At 39.9% G+C, this 20,562-nt stretch overlaps 1 protein-coding gene across 1 annotated transcript in view; it reads left to right on the top strand.

Annotated features, from left to right (window-relative positions):
• The window catches only part of NUP93 (nucleoporin 93), a 104,056-nt gene that overhangs the window by 19,469 nt on the left and 64,025 nt on the right, over positions 1-20,562 (top strand). The window contains exon 3 of the mRNA XM_052655674.1: positions 9,622-9,739. Coding sequence (XP_052511634.1) covers positions 9,622-9,739 — 118 coding nt within the window. The remainder of the gene's footprint in view (positions 1-9,621; positions 9,740-20,562) is intronic.

Genomic DNA, 20,562 nt, shown 5'->3' on the forward strand with positions numbered 1-20,562 from the left:
TACAGTAGCCGAGTTGAGTAGTAATGACAGACTGTATGGCCGGCAACGCCTGAAGTACTTGCTGTCTGCCTTTTACGGAGTTAAGTTTGCCGACTCATGGTGTAAATAGTAGTAAAGTGAATGAATACCGCTGTGCACATTGCACAGTTAAGACATAGAATGTTATCAGTGGCCGTGAACCCCAATCTCGTCGTCAGTTACATCCCCCTCTTTTCCCATGGGCGATGCCTCATTGAATTTTTCCATTCAGCTCAGAAACCAAACAACCTCGGATACAAAGAAAAAGTCAGCAATCACTCTCTGCCTAACTTTACCCTCCAAGGTGATCAGTGCCATTAACTTGCTTGTTCTTTCACAGTTTTCCCCATGATCAGGCAAAACATGTATACCGTTTTATTTGCCCAGAGTTAAACAGCAGATTATAACATTTTCTGTGCTCATACTACTAACCTACCTCTTAAAGCACTTATCGTTTGTCAGACACTGTGCCAGGTACTTTACATGCATTATGTACTTTCCTGTGAAATAAAATAACCCTTTGAAATAAGTGTGACTGTCTCCTTTTTGTATTGAGGAGTCAGATAGCAGGTGATCACACCAGAACTCCAACCCAGCTTGGGCAGTGAGAATCCCTCATGTTTGTGAGGCATTTTCAGTTCCCGAAGGCTTATCATGGGCATTCTCCCAACTGGTCTTCACAGGTGTGAGAGGTGAGAGAGGCAGAGCTTTCCTCCACATTTTAGCAGGAGAAAAAGGAAGCTTGGACAAGTGAGCTGTCCAGGATTTTCAGTCAGTATCTGACAGGTGGGACTAACCCAGGCCTCTGGACTTTCTTCTGAGAACAGCTTTTGTCTTCCTGTTCTCCTGGGACTGGACTGTTTGACTTCAGCTTATCTGACTTTCTGCTCAGGAGAGGCTTTCTGGCTTGTAAAAGTTGGGGCAGGGAACCTTTGGATTTTTCCGCCCTGAGAAGGTGAAACAGCCTTTGTTCGTATTAGTAGCATCATCCCTACCCCAGATTGCCTGCCTCCATGGTCCCTCCCTCCACCTCCCCTCCCCGCCACCCCAGTCAGGGCTTCTGCGAATGCACGACACAGTCTGTGAACTGCACACTTCCTCTGGGCACCAGCCACCTCAATAACTTTCCTCATAATTTTCATAGCTAATTTTTACATTTCAAGGTTCCCAACCCTGGTATGCCTTAAAATCACTGGCCTCTGAATACATTCTCACGTATCACTGGTGGGGATAGAGCGCTGGTGGGATAGAGAATTCGACAGTAGTTAGTGAATTTACTCTTGACCCAGCTGTCACACTTCTGATGGTCTCTCCCAAAGATACACTGGCAAAAGTACAAAAAGATGTGTGCACAAAGATATTCTTTGCAGCATTGGTTGTAATAGCAAAAGTTAGAAACAATTCCAGTATCCATCAGTAGGGACTGGTTGAATAAATGTGGTGCATGTGCATAGCAGATGTTTTTCAGTAGCACAAAGGAATGTGAATATACACCACCATGGATGGAGTGTCTCCAGGCCATGTTGCTAAGTAAAATAAACATGAAAGGTGGAGGAACGTGTATACTGCTGCTGCTGCTGCTGCTGCTAAGTCACTTCAGTCGTGTCCGACTCTGTGTGACCCCATAGATGGCAGCCCGCCAGTCTCCGCCATCCCTGGGATTCTCCAGGCAAGAACACTGGAGTGGGTTGCCATTTCCTTCTCCAGTGCATGAAAGTGAAAAGTGAATGGGAAGTCACTTGGTCATGTCCGACTCTTCGGGACCCCCTGGACTGCAGCCTACCAGGCTCCTCCGTCCACGGGATTTCCCAGGCAAGAGTACTGGAGTGGGTTGCCATTGCCTTCTCCATTATTTAAGAAAGCAGGTGAAAGAAAGTCCATGTGCGTGGATTGGAAAACTTCATCTCATTAAGATGTTAACACTCCCCAAATTGATCTATGGATTAAATGCAATTCCTATCAAAATCCCAGGTGGCTTTTTTGCAGCAATTTATAAATTGATCCTAAAATTTGTATAGAAATTCAAGGAACCTGAAATGGCCACAACAATCTTTTTTTTTAATTGAAGTATAATTGACCTAGAACACTTTGTTAATTCCAGGTATAACATAGTGATTCGATATTTCTTTACAGAATGATCACAATACGTCTAGTTACCATCTCACCATACAAAGTTATTACGGTATTATTGACTGTATTTCCCATTCTGTGTATTTCATTCCAGTGATGCATTTATTTTATAATTGGAAGTTTGTACCTCCTCATCTCCCTCCCTGCATTTCACTCATTCCCCCTACCTCCCTCCCCTCTGGCAACCACCTGTTCTTTGAATCTATGAGTCTATTTCTGTTTTGTTATGTTTGTTCACTTGATTTGGTTTTGAGATTCTGCATATAAGTGAAATCATACGGTATTTGTCTTTAAACTTTTAAAACTCTTAGAAGAAAACATAGGCATAAATCTTCCTGACCTTAGGTTAGACAGAGCCTTTTTGGATATGAAACCAAAAGCGCAAGTGACAGAATCAAAAATAAACTGAACTTCATCAAAATTAAAAAGCTTGTGTGATTTAAAGGACACTATCAGGGAAGGAAATAACCCACAGAATGGGGAGAAAATGTTTGTATATTATATATTGGATAAGGGACTTACATCCAGAATATATTAAAATCTCTTACAACTCAATGATAAAAAGACAACTCTGTTTTGAAGTAGTATTGATTTACAATATTAGTTCAGTTGTACAGCATTGTGACTCAGTATTTTTACAGGTTATCATCCATTGAAAGTTGTTAAAAGATAATGGCTATAATTCCCTGTGCTCTACAATATATCCTTGTTCCTTGTCTGTTTTATGTGTAGTAGTTTGTGTCTCTTAATCCCATATCTAATGTGCTCCTCCCTCTTTCCCTCTCCTCTCTGGTAACCATTAGTTTGTTTTCTGTATCTGTCTGTTTCTGTTTTGTAGGCACATTTGCTTGTATTATTTTTTAGCTATCATATATAAGTGGTGTCATACAGTATTTGTTTCTGCCTAATTTCACTAAGTATGATGCTTTCTCGGTCCATCCACGTTGCTGCTAATGCAAATTTTCATTCTTTTTTATGAGTGAATAATAGTCTATTGTGTACATATATACATATACACACACACACACCCCCCCCCCCCCACCCCACATCTTTATCACCTGTGGATGGGCACTTGAGTTGTTTCCATATCTTGGCTACTGTGCTGCTATGAACATTGGATACCTGTATCTTTTTGAATTAATGTTTTCATTTTTGCCAAGTATATATCCCCAGTGAAGTTGCTAGATCATATGGTAGTTCTGTTTTTAGCATTTTTTCTTTTGAGAAACCTCCTTATTGTTTTACATAGTGGCTGCACCAAAAGACAGCCCAGTTTTAAGATGAGCAGATCTGAATAGGCATTTCTCCAAAGGAGATCTGTTCATGTCCAGTAAACAAAGGAAAAGATGTTCAATTCACTAATCATGAGGGAGTTGCAGAGCAAAACCACAGAAAGATACCACTTCACCCCCACTAGGATGGCTGTAGTCAAAAAGATAGGTAATAACAAATGGAAAGAATGTGGAAAGTATTGAAACCCTCATATACTGTCAGTAGGAATGTAAAGTGGTGCAGAGTTTACAAAACCGTCTAGCAGTTCCTCAAAAGGTTAACTATAGAGTTTCCATATAAACGAGCAGTTCCACTCCCAGGCATATACCCAGCAGGAATGAAAACAGTTGTCCACACAGAAACCTGTACATGAGTGTTCATAGCCGCATTACTTGTAGTCGCCAGAAAGGGGAAACAATCCAAATGTCTAACGACTGATAAATTGATAAATGAAAGTGGTATATCATATAATGGAATACTGTTTGGCAATAAAAAAGAATAAACTGCTAATACATACTCCAACATGGATGAACCTTGAAAAAACACGCCAAGTGAAAGAAGTCAGTCACAAAAGACTATATACTCTATAGTACCATTTACATGCAATGTCCAGAGTAGGCAAATATATGGAAACAAGAGAGTAATTAAGAGGTTGTCAAGGGAGTGATAGATGAGGGGGCCTAGGGAGTGACTGCTCTGGGTAAGGAGTTTCTTTTCTGGGTAATGAAAAGATTCTAAAATTAATTGTAGTGTTGGTTGTGCAAATCTGTGAATATATTAAAACCCACTCTTTTTTTTGAGATTTCCTCCCACTCACCCCATCACACTTCTTTTTAACCCTTTTATTATGGAAATGTTAAAACATTCGCGAGAGTAGAGGAGACAGTATAAACCAGGTACCCATCACCCATCATATCAACATTCTGCCATTTTTTACAATTTACTTTTAGTTTTTACTTTATATTATAATTGATTAACAATGTTACTAGTTTCAGGTGTGCAGCAGAAGTGATTCAGTCATACATACACATGTATCTGTGAATTACACGTTTTCAGTGGGTGATTAAATAGTGTGTGGATTATGTCTCAGTAACACTGTTTTCAAAAAGTAGAAAACACAAATGTATATAACTATTTGACTCTTGAGAGTCCCTTGGACTGCAAGGAGATCCAACCAGTCCATTCTAAAGGAGATCAGCCCTGGGTGTTCTTTGGAAGGAATGATGCTAAAGCTGAAACTCCAGTACTTTGGCCACCTCATGCGAAGAGTTGACTCATTGGGAAAGACTCTGATGCTGGGAGGGATTGGGGGCAGGAGGAGAAGGGGACGACAGAGGATGAGATGGCTGGATGGCATCACTGACTCGATGGACATGAGTTTGAGTGAACTCCGGGAGTTGGTGATGGACAGGGAGGCCTGGCGTGCTGTGATTCATGGGGTCACAAAGAGTCGGACACAACTGAACAACTGAACTGAACTGAAGGTTTGCTATAATAAGGTATGATAAGACATGCAGACAGGGATATGACTGTCATGAGGGAAGAAGTTTCTACTCACATTTCTCCAGAAACAGGAGGCAGAGCGTGCTATGCAGGGCCACTGAGGAAGCACTGAGGTCAGTTGGGGCAAATGAAGTAAGGGGAACACGTGGACAAAAGCCTTTACTGTGGTTTCTGTAAGAAGGCATGGTGAGCAGGCTTAGGATTGGCTAGTTTGAATCACCTTGGTGGGCTCTAGGGTAAAAGCGCTGTCTCTGGTTGTTTGGTACCTAGCCCTGAGATGATTAGGGAAGAAGATAGTGTCCCAGTGAAGGAGGTGGTTGAGGTATGGGCTCTGGATTGATTAGTATGCATATGTTATATGTGCTTGCAGGCCTCTAGGAATTAGCGAACCTGGGAGAGGCAGTCCCTCCAGTATCAGCATGGCCCCAGATGTCAAAGCAGCAAATACAGAAAGTAAAAAGATGTGATTAACACAAACGGTTACCTATAGGAAAAGGGAAAAAATAAGATGGAGAAGACAGGGACTTTCTTTTTGGACTTTGAAATTGTTTAAATATTTTGCATAATTGTAAAACAATTAAATTTCAAAAAATAAATTCTCATTCAGTTGATGACACAACCATTCAGAGAGGAACATTTCCAAGTAATATCTTAATCAGTCTTCAATAATGGTATTGTTGGTGGAGGGATTAATACTGTTGTTTTGAGACTGTTGTGTATATAGTGTAGGATAAAGCAAGTAGATAGTTACGGTGGTAATGTTGAGAACTAGGACTTTTGGTATAAGAGAAGGGAGAGATGCAGATAGAGAATCTGTGAGGTTAACCCAAAACTGTAGGTTTTTAATTTTGAATTTAAAGTGTCAATATGAACTCATGATATAATTTATCTCAAGGAAGCTGAAACAAAATTAAAAACTCTGTTTCTAGCTCTGCCTGTTGAAGGCTTAGAAACAGTGTGGCAGTGAGCAGTCTTAGTGCCCAGAGAGTGCACTCTAAAACTCCGTTTCTTAATAAAAAGTAACTGGGGCTCTTTGGAGAGTTGACCAATTCCAGGTCTGTGTAAGATGAACTTATACCAGATGGCAAGGAAGTTATGAAGTTCCCCTTGAGTCATGTCAAAAGATCTCAGAAACCAACTTGAAAAGGCTTCTATTAGCCAAAGATGAGATGATTTTGAACATGATAAAGATAGTAACTGCATGGAGTGAAATACATCAAATATGTTTAAATTCATGAGTTCATAATGATACTAAAGCAAGACTCATCAGTCACCTTTGGAGGATGCTAGAGAATCAACTCATTATTCAGAGTAACCACATAGTTGATGAAGAGCGTCTCTGAGGGGAAATATTCCAGCTAATAAAGATAGAATACCACCATTTTGCAACCTCTAAGGAATTAATGAATCTCAGCAGTGATCATCAGCGTCTGGTAACATTCCAAAAAGAGGTAATCAGACGTTACATACCTCTTGATAAAAGTCTGAAGTAATCGAACCAAAAAAAAATAAAATAATGCCACATGAATCTGATCTGACTGTCAGCACTTACTTTCAATTTACAGGAAATTGGATAGGAGAGGCCAAAGGACCCTGCTAAATTACATCATGGGGATGCAGTCAGTAAAACCTGTTATATGGGAAACTACATCCTTGCTACTTTGAGTGTGGCCCATAGATCAACAACATAAGCATCATCTGTGAGCTTTTTAGACATGGAGACGCTTATGCTCTCTCTCAGACCTGCTGAAACAGAATCTGCATATTAACAAGTTTCCCAGGTGATTCACATGCACGTTTCAAGTTTGAGTAGCATTGTTCTACAGGACAAATGAACTAGAGTCTCCAAACAAAGCAATTGTAAGAAAAAAAAATGAGACAGAGGGGCAGCCTATGTAGATGAAAAGACACTTGGAGGCATATCAGTTATTTGCAAGTAGAGAACTAATTTGTGTTCTATTCAAACAAACACAAATCTTAAAAGTATTAAATAATTGGAGGAATATCTTGGATTTCTTTTGAAATAATCTGTGTGGTAGAGAGAAGAAAGTGGGTAGGGATGTAGATGAAATAAACTTGGCTACAACATGCTAATTTTTGAAGCAGTAATAGGTACCAGTGTTTTGGTCATCTGATGCAAACAGCCGACTCATTCGAAAAGTCCCTCATGCTGGAAAGGATTGAGAGCAGATGTAGAAGAGGGCGTCAAAGGATGAGATGGTTGGATGGTACTACCAATGGAATGGACATGAACTTGGGCAAACTCTGGGAGATGGTGAGGGACAGGAAGGCCTGGCATGCTACAGTCCATGGGATGGCAAAGAGTTGGATATGGCTTGGCGACTGAACAACAGCAATATGTACAAGGTTTATTATTTCATAATAAAATAGTAAGATTTTTCCTATAATAGTTTAAAAGGGGGAGTTCACTAAAATGGCTGCAATCAAAAAGGTAATAACAGGTATTGGCAAAGATATGGAAAAAATTGGAACCCTCGTACATTGCTTATGGGAATATGAAATAGTGTAACTGCTTTGGAAAGTAGTCTGACCGTTCTTTAGAAGGTTAAACAAGGAATTAATATATAATCTAGCAGTTCTGCTCCTAGGTATATACTCACAAGAAATGAAAACATATATTAATGTAAAAACTTGTATAAGGATTTCCATGATGGTCCAGCGACTAAGACTCTGTGCTCCCAGTGCAAGGAGCCTGGGTTCAATCCCTGGTCAGGGAACTAGATCCCACATGCTACAACCAAGATAACCGAGACCCAGTGCAGCCAAGTAAATAAATATAAAAAAAAAAAAAATACCTGTACATGAATGTTCATGGCAGCATTCTTATAATAGCCAAAAAGTAGAAACAACCCAGCTGTCTTTCAACTGATTAATGGATATGTTCATAAATAGAAGATATAGCATATTCATATAATGGAGCACTGTACAATAATAAAAGGAAATAAAGTGCCGATACATGCTGCAACATGGATGAACCTTGAAAATATGCTAAGTGAAAGAAGCCAGTCACAAGCAACCACATATTTTATAATTCCATTTATAGAAAATGTCCAGAATAGGAAAAGTTAGAGAGATGGAAAATAAATTAGTGGTTGCCAGAGGTTGGGGAGAGATTTGTTGAGACATGAGCATCTTACATTCCCATGACTGCTGATGGGTTGTCGGAAAATTAGGAGGGGGGAGGGTGATGAAAATGTTCTAAAATAGATTGTGGTGATGGTTGTACAACCCTGTGGATACACTGAAACCCATGAAATTATACACTTTAAGTGGGTGAATTGTGTGATATGTGAATAATATCTCAGTAAAGGTGTTACTAAAAAAGGAAGGAGAGCATTATATTGATACCCAATCTCCAGTCTTCATCCAGCATTATCAAAATCATTGGGAGGGAAGTTGTCTAGGTGATTCTAACGTACAACCAAGACTGGGAACCATTGTATTAGGAAGTTAGCTGTCAAGGATTGTTAGAAGAGAGAGGCAAGATTATCTGCTTGAAATGATAGCCTGGAGGGGAGGCCAGGGATGGCATCATAGCTGACCATTCTGATGGAAGAGACAGGAATCCACAGTATGGAGTCCTCTGGGTGCACATCACCTGTTAGTGGCCCTTAGTACCATTAGTGTACTTAGCACAGTGGAAATAAGCATGAGAAGTCCTTTCATTTCTCCAGTAAGTGTGTTCAGAGTTGGTCTTCTTCAGTGTAACACCCATAGGTGTTAGGGTTACTTGTGCTGCCAGGTGGTCTTGCTTCTTCTGAGTTACTCAGAATGAGCAGAGACTCTGTCAGTGGAATGTTGAGGTATTAAACCGTAATCCAAAAGCAGCAGTCTAAACACCTTAATCTTCCTAGATTTCTTTCTGCCAGAAAGTGTTCTGGATATTAGTGAGACTCTATAGTTATTTTTTGGTCTCCATTGTCACATTTCTCAAGTAAGTAGGCATAGAGCCAGCTGTATTATTCTCATTTCTCTTGAAAAGCATTTATTAGTCACGTGTTGGACTGGGCAACAGAGGGGGAATTTGAAGCTGCACTTTACATGATGTTTGGCTTTTGAAGAGAATCTTTGGAGAACTGGCCTTGAATTCTGGTTTTACTGCCCTTTGCAGGTTGTTGATTGCCCTGGACTTTTAGTTTCCTTAATGAATGAAGTTTGAACTAGGTTACTCCTGAAGCTTCTAAAACTTTGAGGTTCACTACATCTGTCTGCACAGAGGCTGTAAATATAGTGTGCTGGTTAAGAGTTTGTGCTCTGGAGCTTGGTGACCTGGCTCCGCTGTTTCCTGGCTGTGTGATTTTGAATAAGTTGGTTAACCTCTTTGCACTTTGGTTCCCCCATCTGGAAAACAGTGATTGAGAATAATACCCACCTCACAGTTTTCTTCACTGTCAAATATTTGGAGCAGTTTAGCCTATGATTTTGTTGATATGCTATCATTTTATCCTGTATAGGTCCCTCACACTAATTTAGGCATGATCAGAACTCTTACTAAAAAATGCAATGTTGTGTCTGTTATACCAGGTGGTAGATGTTTTTGGAAAGGTATAAAGCAACCATACAAAAGTATTCATGCAGCTTATAAGATGTTTTATACTAAAAATACTCATTAATATTTTAGAAAGTACATTAAATGTCCTAATTCTTTTTTTCTCCCTGTCCTGTATCCTCATATAGGTCAGTTCTCCTTGGGTCTCGGGGACTTGACATATCCCACATCTCACAGCGATTGGAGAGTCTGAGTGCAGCCACCACTTTCGAGCCTCTTGAGCCCGTGAAGGATACAGATATTCAGGTAAGGGGTGCCAGGCACAGGACTGGTGCAGTGAAACCCTGAGCGTGCAACCCAGGCTGAGGGCCCTGACCCTTTGTTCACCAGCTGGTTTAGTAATTCCATATTTCTTTGTTAATTTTCTTCTTCAAATATTAAGAGAATGAGAGGCTCAGCTTTGGAGGAACATTGGATTATTTTCAGAGTGCTCTGCAAGACTGAATTTAGGGAAGCAGTTCCGACCTGCACTTTTTAAATTATTGTAATTATGAGCACAGGTTTGTCTTCCTTCTTTGGGCTTAATCCAAGGCACAGAGACATTAGTTGTAAGTTTCGCTTACTTTCTTTGCTAGATCTCAAATAATTTTACTATTCCTCTTCTACATTTCTTTTCTGCATCTTGCTTGTATGCATTGGCAAAGAGCTGGGGAAAACTTAAGTACTATTTACTGAAACCCACTTAGTGATTTCTAGGAAGTGTCTGGCTCCATTAGTGGCCCCAGGAAATGGCCTGATAGAGCACTCCAGCCTCATTTAGCCTAGCATGCCACTGGCACAATTGATTGCTATGTTAATCTAATCAGAAACTAGTGGCTGTGTGAGTGTGTGTCCAAAATTGTTAAGGAAAAATCTTGTGATCCATTTAGTTTTGAGGAATTGGAACACTGATTTGTGTTAGAGTGAAGGGATGGTGGGATACTATTTTTGTCATTGATTTACCTTTGAGATAAAAGGATGCAGGTCCTACAGAGGCAAATCCTAGTACGAATGGATCTTTTATTATTTGGGCTCAATTTGAAACACTTCACCCCACCATCCTTCTCAAGAACTGTTTTAATCCATCTAATGGCCACAGTGCTATTGCATTTATTCCACTTCAGAAACCTAAAACCCTAGACTTTGAGTTGAGAGTTAAATAACTACAGATGTTCATTATTTTCTGTGTTTTTGATATGTTCCCAGACTATGAAAATTCAGTTTTTCCCAGTTTTATAAGCTAAATTATATTTGCCTCTCACCTTACAGACGCTTTCTTATTTCCGTGTAATCTTAAAATGGCATGTATAATTGCCTCTTTTTTTTTTTTTTAAGTTTTAACTGTTCCTCTTTCCACCTATTTTGCTTAATGCCCTGTAAACAAATATTGGGGGTGGCCAAAAAGATCTTTCGAGTTTTCCCATAACATCTTGTGGAAATGCCCATATGAGCTTTTTGGCCAACCCAGTACTTACAACAGGATCAAGGTGGGTGAATGGGAGATAGTTGAAATAATTTGAATAATCACCATGTATTTAGGGGAGAATCCCAATAGTGTGGAAAGAGATGGCACTTACTGAAAGGTTGTTATTTGAGTTGTTTTTAATGTTTAAGATGCCAGATAAGTTGTTTATTTTAAAAACTGCTTTTTTGACTTTCTTTGGCATATTTGTAATGCATATTTGGAATACCCAACAATGTTTAGTGAGGCACTTCATGAATTCCCTTTGATGTGTTACATTTTTCACTTTGAGGGATTGACAGGTTTACAGATATGTTAGGTAATAATGATTTATTCTAACCTTCCACGTTATGTGTGAACACTGTCCTTCAACAGCCCCATTAGGTGGCTTCCTAGCAGTGCATGCTTGGTCACATCAGAGAAAGTTTCTTGATTTGGAATGAGCATGGCTAAGAGTTTTGGTCCTGCCCCCTCTGTGAAACCTTTGAACTTTGAGAGGAAGGATGCTTCCATTTCAGAATTTAACCTCTCAGTTGAGCTGTTCTGGAGTATTTTAAAAAATGTGAGTTGGCTGCTCTAAGATAAGTTTTGATTATTTGGGAGTTGATCATCTAGACCTGCAGTAAAGATTTAAGACGAACTAGTTTCAAAATAAAATCCTCTGTTGACTTCATCTTCTTGCCAACAGAGCCTTAAAGAAGAAAATTTAACTTTCAAAGGACTGAGTCTTTGGCCTAATTTGAGATAGCGCTAGTGGTTGATAGAGATTTGAAGTCTTAAGTTATATCGTGTGGCTCAGTTGACCTATACCTTAACTTCCTGTACACGATATAGTATCATGTCCTTGCCTGACTTCCTGTGTAGTAATCAGATATAGGAGCCAAGCCAGCTTTCCCCCTTCACAGGACTGATCCTCCTTTTAATTCTTCTCTTCATGTATTGATTATCCAGGAAGAGTTAATTTGGACATTTTCAGTTTGAAAAACCAGATATGCTTTTTTTTTTTTTAGATATGCTTTTTGATGGACACTTTCTTCTCACTTATTTTTCTTACCAGCTTTATTGAAATAATGATTCACATAGTATAAATCTGATCAGTTTTTGTATCTGATCAGTTTTTGTATATGAATGTCATGTTTTCCAACTATGTAGTTCTGAGATAAGAACACACCCTAATCTCATATACTGAGTGTCAGTCAGAGTGAATTTATTATGTCAGCATATAAATTCATAAAAGGAAATGCTGAAGGAGCCTTTGGTAGATTCTGCCCAAGACTTTGTATTGTCCAATGTTTGCGTTACTTATAAGCTTGAAAAGGCATTTTTCCATGAATAGATTGTCCTTTTCTGTTTGGCAAACATTGATTGTATTTCCTTCTCTTTCTAATGGAGCTTGAAATTAATACAAGTCTTTTGTTGTTTATCATAATCAGTGATCTTGGCATGCATTGAGAATGCATTTTTAAATTGCTGTGGCCAGCAAAGGTAATATATTTAAATAAACCCACTTAAATATATGTTTGGATGATACTAGTGGAATTTTTTAAAATGTTTATTGATTTAATTTTTGGAAATGTTCATAAAGAAGGCCTGCACGTTTGCTGTAATAGAGATGGAGAGCAATAATGGTTAACAGGATATGGTACTAAAGCAACTACTGCTCTATTCTGAGTGACTTTGTGGTGCTTGCAAGTACGGTTCCTCTCGCAGAGATCTTCTTGCTCACTTCTGTCTTTGGGAAAAAAAATATTGAGGGTAGACTGCACATTTTTACTGTGATCTGAACAGACCTAATGTACCATGGATGATATGTATTATATAGTAATAAAGTACACAGTTACACAGTTCAGTTGTGTTCTGGGCTTTTTCACTAGATTACATGTGTTTTTCAAGAAAGCTGTGCAGAAATAACTTGGGCTGGCCATAAAAATGGGAGCTGCAGTTTCTTGGCATTAGGCTGCAATATTTCCAAATGGCATTAGACCAAAATATAATATTATTATTACTAAACTTACTTAGATTCCTATGGCTGCCATAACAAATTACCACAGACTTAGTGGCCTAAAACATTAGAAATTCATTCTCTCGCCGTTCTGGAGCTCAAAACTTTGAAATGAGGGTGTTGGCAGAGCCCTCCAAAGGCACTAGAGGAGACTCCTTCCTCTTCTGGCTTCTGGTTGCTCCTGACTTCTCTCGATCTGTGGCAGCATAGGTGTAGTCTGCCTCCATCTTCGTAGGTTTTTTTTTCTTTTTTCCTCATGTGTGTCAGTCCACTTCTCCCTTCTGAGAACACCAGCCATTGGATTTAGGGCCCACAGTAAATCCAAGATGATCTTAGCTAGAGATCCTTATCGTAATTACATTTGCAGAGACCCCATTTCCAAATAGGATCACATTCACTGGTACCAGGAGTTGGGACTTAGACATAGCTACTCTAACCCACTGTACTAACAGTGCCAGAAAATGTAAAACTATAAATTAACTGAAATGAAACATTGTATGTTTCACAACTGGACTGGAGTGTCAGGATAAGGCATCTGTTGTTAGTTGTTCCAGGGACTGCAAACCTCAGTCAAGTATCTGATCTCATCTTCAGCTCTCTTTCAGGCCTTTGAAAGGTGAGGCTGACTGCTAGAAACAGCTTGATTTTTTAAAATAGTTTTAAGTACTTTGGTTTTCAGGGTAAGGACAGGTAGCATTAAATTTAGGAGGGGAGGGAGTACTGAGGGTGAGAAAGAGGTTTCTCCTTCGGCTAACCAGGTTACCAAACCGCTCTGCTTTCCTTTTATACTTGAGGCCTTTGCTCACCACCTTGTTTTAGTGTGGAGTAGCACCTCTGAAAATGTCTGAGCCCCCTTTCAGTCTGACACTCTTAAGGCCTTCCTTAGATGCCACCTCTTTCATAGTCTCAGATCTCTCTTCCCATCGCCTCCAAATGTAGCATGTTGGCTTTCCTGCTTAGGAAAAAACAAAACTTTCTGAATGGTCTCCCACAAAGTAAACAGCAACCTAGATTATGTTATAGGAATTGACTTAGCAGCCACTTTAAATCTTGATAAATGAAAATACAGCCCCTTCTATACACAAAAACCCTATACAGAACTAAAGATCTTCATAGTCTGCTAAATTTCCAAATGGAAATCTGTCCTGTATAAGTAAAGAGAAAAAAAAAGTCTTAAAAAGAGAGGAAAATAGCTATAAGAAAATGAGTCAGGGAACTGATGTATCACATATAAAACTAATAGTGCAATAATAATTGATTTGTTAAAAACTTGTTCTGCTTACCACACTGTATCTATAGTAAAATATTCATTATGTCCTTCCTTTTTCTGTCCTTGGAAATGTAGAGTTATGCTCAAACCACTCTTAGCTTATCTTGTAAATAACCAGAAGAAACTAAATGGCTTTGGTTAAGTATAAAACAAATCACCGGTGTTATAATCCCTTATCACCTAAATTGTTATTTTTGAGGTTTATATTTTAATTTTATACCTTCAGAATTAAGGTACTGCTGATTAAATGCAGCTATATATAACAGCTAAGAGGAAAAGTGGTTGAGTGCTATTAATAATTGTGTGTTTGTAGTACTGGCAAGTTGTTGGTAGGGAATTGGTTCCAGAAATCCTATGGCAGTTTGTTGAAAAGAGGGTCAGACTTGCCTAGAATGATTAGTATGCTAATAGCAGTTCTTCAGGATTAGTACTGGCAAAATATTAATACTGAGGGGAGAATGCAGTAAGCTTTCCCTGGCTTGAATTAGTTGAGGGAAGGGGCATTCTGAATGGGTGAACAGTGTCTTCAGTCAGTCAGTTCAGCTGCTCAGTCATGTCCGACTCTTTGCGACCCCATAGACTTCAGCACACCAGGCTTCCCTGTCCATCACCAGCTCCTAAAGCCTGCTCAAACTCATGTCCATTGAGTCCGTGATGCCATCTAACCATCTCATCCTCTGTTGTCCCCTTCTCCTCCTACCTTCAATCTTGCTCAGCGTCACAGTCTTTTCCAGTGAGTCAGTTCTTCACATCAGGTGGCCAAAGTTTTCGAGTTTCAGCTTCAGCATCAGTCCTTCCAATGAATATTCAGAACTGATTTCCTTTATGATTGACTGGTTTGATCTCCTTGCTGTCCGAGGGACTCTCAAGAGTCTTCTCCAACTCCATAGTTCAAAAGTGTAAATTCTTCAACACTCAGCTTTCTTTATAGTCCGACTCTCACATCCATACATGACTACTGGAAAAACCATAGCTTTAACTAGATGGACGTTTGTCGGCAAAGTAATGTCTCTGCTTTTTAATATGCTGTCTAGATTGGTCATAGCTTTTCTTCCAAGGAGCAGGCATCTTTTAATTTCATGGCTGCAGTCACCATCTACAATGATTTTGGAGCCCCCCAAAATAAAGTCTTTCACTGTTTCCATTGTTTCTCCATCTATTTGCCATGAAGTGAGGGGGCTGGATGCCATGATCTTAGTTTTCTGAATGTTGAGTTTTAAGCCAACTTTTTCACCCTCCTCTTTGACTTTCATCAAGAGGCTCTTCAGTTCTTCGCTTTCTGCCATAAGGGTGGTGTCATCTGCGTATCTAAGGTTATTGATATTTCTCCTGGCATCTTGATTCCAACTTGTGCTTCATCCAGCCCAGCATTTCACATGATGTACTCTGCATATAAGTTAAATAAGCAGGGTGACAATATACAACCTTGATGTACTCCTTTTCCCATTTGGAACCAGTCTGCTGTTCCATGTTCGGTTCTAAATGTTGCTTCTTGACCTGCATACAGATTTCTCTGGAGACAGGTAAAGTGGTCTGGTATTCCCATCTCTTAAGAATTTTCCACAGTTGGTTGTGATTTACACAGTCAAAGACTTTGGCATAGTCAGTAAAGCAGAAGTAGATGTTCTTCTGGAACTCTCTTCCTTTTCGATGATCCAGCAGATGTTGGCAGTTTGATCTCTCATTCCTCTGACTTCCGAATCCACCTTGAACATCTGGAATTTCATGGTTCATGTACTATTGAAGCCTGGCTTGGAGAATTTTGAGCATTATTTTGCTAGCATGTAAGATGGGTGCAGTTGTACAGTAGTTTGAGCATTCTTTGGCATTGCCTTTCTTAGGGATTGGAATGAAAACTGACCTTTTCCAGTCCTAGGGCCACTGCTGAGTTTTCCAAATTTGCTGGCATATTGAGTGCAGCACTTTCACAGCATCATCTTTTAGGATTTGAAATAGCTCAGCGGGAGTTCCATCACCTCCAGTAGCTTTGGAAGTGATGCTTTCTAAGGCCCACTTGACTTCACATTCCAGGATGTCTGGCTCTAGGTGAGTGATCACACCATTGTGGTTATCTGGGTTGTGAAGATCTTTTTTGTACAGTTCTTCTGTGTATTCTTGCCGCCTCTTCTTAATATCTTCTTCTGTTAGGTCCATACCATTTCTGTCCTTTATTGTGCCCATCTTTGCATGAAATGTTCTCTTGGTATCACTGATTTTCTTGAAGAGATCTCTAGTCTTTCCCATTCTGTTGTTTTCCTTTCTTTCTTTACATTGATCACTGAGAAAGGCTTTCTTATCTCTCCTTGCTAGTCTTTGAAACTCTGCATTCAAATGGGTATACCTTTCCTTTTCTCCTTTGCCCTTTGCTTCTCTTCTTTCCTCAGCTACATTTAAGGCCTCCTCAGACAACCATTTTGACTTTTTGCATTTCTTTTTCTTGGGGATGGTCTTGATCACTGCCTCCTGTACAGTGTCACAATATCATGAACCTCCATCCATAGTTCCTCAGGCACTCTTGTCAGATCTAATCTCTTGAATCTGTTTCTCACTTCAGCTGTATCATCGTAAGGGATTTGATTTAGGTCATACCTGAATGGTCTAGTGGTTTTCCCTACTTTCTTCAATTTAAGTTTGAATTTTGCAATAAGGAGTTCATGATCTGAGCCACAGTCAGCTCCCAGTCTTGTTTTTGTTAACTGTATAGAGCTTCTCCGTCTTTGGCTGCCAAGAATACAATCAGTCTGATTTCGGTGTTGACCATCTGGTGATGTCCATGTGTACAGTCGTCTTTTGTGTTATTGGAAGAGGGTGTTTGCTGTGACCAGTGCTTTCTCTTGGCAAAACTCTGTTAGCCTTTGCCCTGCTTCATTGTTTACTCCAAGGCCAAATTTGCCTGTTACTCCAGGTATCTCTTGACTTCCTTTAAATCCGGAATTATTTTTAAAGAAATGTAAATCATTGTCATTTGCATTGTTTCTAGAAATTGAAACTGCTAAGTGTGTGTACCAAGGAGAGGTCTTACCAAAACTGGTTTAGTACATTAAGGAAGAGATGAGGTTCATTCATAAGAGTTGTATCTGTTTGCATACTGAAATTTGTATAACAATTCTGAGAAATGGTTTAAAGTAGGCAAAACATACCTACCTGCCTTATTGTTTCTGCTCTTAAATATACTTGAGCAGTCTTTTCTGCACATAATGGTGATCTTGCCCAATATTGGATGATTTAGAATTTTGAATGGATGGACTCTGAGGGAATAAGACTTTGCTCTTAAATGTTTTCACATAATGTTAATATAAAAATGTAAGAGACCATTGCATGGAATCTGACCGTGTGAAGATATTTATTTAGTTAAGCATTTGTGTTTATTAACCTCCTTTGTTATATTCCTCTTGCTCCTAAGAGAGTCAGTGGGACGTTCATGCTAACCTTTCTTTTGAATTTTTAGAGGACTTTAATGGAAATTTGAATCTTGCCCTTTCCACCTTATAACAGCTCTCTGTCCTGGACTTGAAACAACCTATAGGTAATACTCTTGGGTTCACTAGCAAATGAATCCAGTTCCCACTGGATCCAAAGCCTGTTAGTAGAGAGAAAAACTCTTTCCTAGAACAAATACCGGGTATATTTTAGGCAGAAATTCAGTTGTAGGGGCCGAGGTGCACGTGGATCAGGTGCATCGCTCCCTGTGCTCTTGTTCAAGGCAGTAGCCCTGCTAGGCTTCGTCTCTCATGGAAACACTGCGGCGCCCACATCACCCCCACTTAATGAGCATATTTGCTGTTCCTTGTCATTAAACCCTGACCCGGAATAAATCTCAGAGCTGGTAAAAGCCAGTAAACATGTAAAAAGGAAAAAATAGTGTCTTTGCAGAGGCAGGTTAATGTGCCATCCTGTTTTGTGTTTATAATTAGGTGGGCTAATGCAGATTGCTGTGGGAAGTACTGAAATGACTTAATTTTCCTGCCTGTTTGTGATAAGGGGAAAGGTAGACGTTGTGGTCTGGTGGCACAGTATGCAATTATATTAAAGTGTCCTGTAAATGGAATTAAAAATGGTAGTAAAAATGGATGTTAGAGGCATCATCTGTGGAAAACGTGAAAAACTGCTTTTATGTTAGCCAGGGATAGAAGATTTCAGCCTTTTTACTTATCCATTCACACTTACTCCTGAATGCAGGGCTTTCAGAACAAACAAGTAAATGGATGCTGAATGCATTCTGAGCAGGGAGGAAATGACAGGCTTTTTTGTCTTCTCAGAGGTTTCTTATATCCTGTAGTGAGCAGAGGAATATCAATTACCAACTTAAAGAAGAAAGAAGTTGGAATGGTTCTGTAAGAGTATTTTGGAAGAAGCCCATGGCTAAAATATTTATCTAACAATTTAATAGAGCACTTCAAGTGTTGGCCAGGCTCTGGTGCCTTTGAACTGGAATTGAGTCATCTCCTCCCTCTTTACCAGCCTCCCTTAACCTGCCAATACCTATTGATGCCAGAACTCTGGAGATAGGAAACATATATTGTCATCTTCAGTCTGGTATCTTTAAATTGCTTGGTTTCAGGAACTAGAAATGGGCTGAACTGTTTGATTTAAATAGGGGTTAAAACCTAGTCAGATATTGAACACACTTACTGTAGACCAGCCTGTCGTTCTCAGATGGCAGATCTTGACCCTGGGCGCCACACGGATCTGCTTGCCACAGCGCCCTGTGATCTCTTATTTCCGTTTCGGAATGTTCAATCCGAGGCTTTCCAGGCCGGCAACGTGATCTGGCCCCTTCCATTGGTTGTGGTTGCAAAATGTGGCTCCCTAGTCATTGAACTTCCGAGCTCAGGTTCTCCCTGTCTCCACTAAAATTCCGCATCCTGTGAAGGGACTGAGAGAGGGCTTCAGACAGGAGAGTCCTGTGGTTTTGCTTCTGTCTGTTTTTTAGCAGGGACTGGGAAAAGAAGCCCGGAGGTAGGATGGGCATCATCCTCTGCTGACGAGACCTGCACTTAGAATTTCCTTTGCTGCAGAGCTCTCAGAACCAGTGTGTATTGCCTTTTTCTTTTTTTTTTTTTTTTTGGAGCGCTTTCCGGGCTCTCAAATGGTTGGCTTCCATCTTGCACTTCAGATGTGGAGAGGTTGGGTGAGTCCCCACTCTCCTGGTCTGCGACACTAACGACCGGCAGCAGTGCACGTGCGGCTTTAATCATCTTGGAGGACAGAAAGGCGAGTCCCTGCTTCTCACCACAGAGTGGCTGTGAGGCTGAGATGCCATCAGCAGAATCCTGCCTGTGCTTTGCAGAAAGCCGCAGCACTTGAAGCACTGCGGCAGAATCGGCAGAGCAGGGCTGGGCGTGACACAGCTTGCAAGAAACTGTACAAAAAAACCTCTTGTCTTATAACACACATTCACAACTAGCCCCAACCATTCATTTAGTTTATAACACAAAGGGGAGGATTAGGTCAGCAGAATGTAAGTGGGAGTATGGATCCACTGGCTGATTTTTATTATTGCTACCTGATTTGATTTATTTCTTTGAATGGCAAAAGTGCAAGGATATGGGGCACAGTTTTCTCCATTCCTCCTTCTTCTCATGAAAAAAAAAATTGTCTATTTAAAAAAGCTGTTGCTCTCTTAGGGACAGGTGGAAACAACCATGGAAGGTTATAATATGCTTGATTTGCTCAAGGTACCGAAATACACTTGTATGATGTTTTCTGGGAGCGCTTTCTCATTTCTTATTAGATTCTCTGTTATCCACAGTACGTATCAGTCTTTCTCAGCAGAAGCAGTCTCTAAATGACCAGGGCTGTGTGGGTCCTTAAAGGTTTAAGGCCTTCACTAGTAGCACTTGGTTCTGTGATGAGGTCCTACATGTGTTTGTTTTGAAGGAATAGAGTGATAGGTGTTGTACTCAAAAGGTGCTAATAGAATCCATGCTTCTCAACTTTCTTTTTTCTTCTTTCCCAGTTTATCCCAGACTAAGATAAAATAAGTGAAATGAATTACTAGAAAAAGTGAAGTTAAACACAGACAGAATATGAGCCTTAGGTTTTGGTTTTATGTTTGTTTTGTGTTTTCTGGCCACTCCATGCGGCTTCTGGGATCTTAGTTCCCGACCGAGGATTGAACCCAGGCCCTCGGCAGTGAAAGGCGCAGAGTCCTAACCACTGGACTGCTAGACCAGGGAATTCCTGGAAGCCTTGGGTTTTTTTTTTTTTTTAATTAAAGTCAGTAGACATAAAACTACTCTTGTCATGTTGCTATAAAAATTTCTAAATGCTACTTCTCAGTTTTTGTAGTTACCTGCTACACACTGCGGACTGTGGACGGGTGTTTCTTCAGCTGTACTTGGGTAGTTCTGGTT

This window comes from Budorcas taxicolor, chromosome 18 (assembly GCF_023091745.1).
Source record: "Budorcas taxicolor isolate Tak-1 chromosome 18, Takin1.1, whole genome shotgun sequence".
NCBI classification, from domain to species: domain Eukaryota; kingdom Metazoa; phylum Chordata; class Mammalia; order Artiodactyla; family Bovidae; genus Budorcas; species Budorcas taxicolor.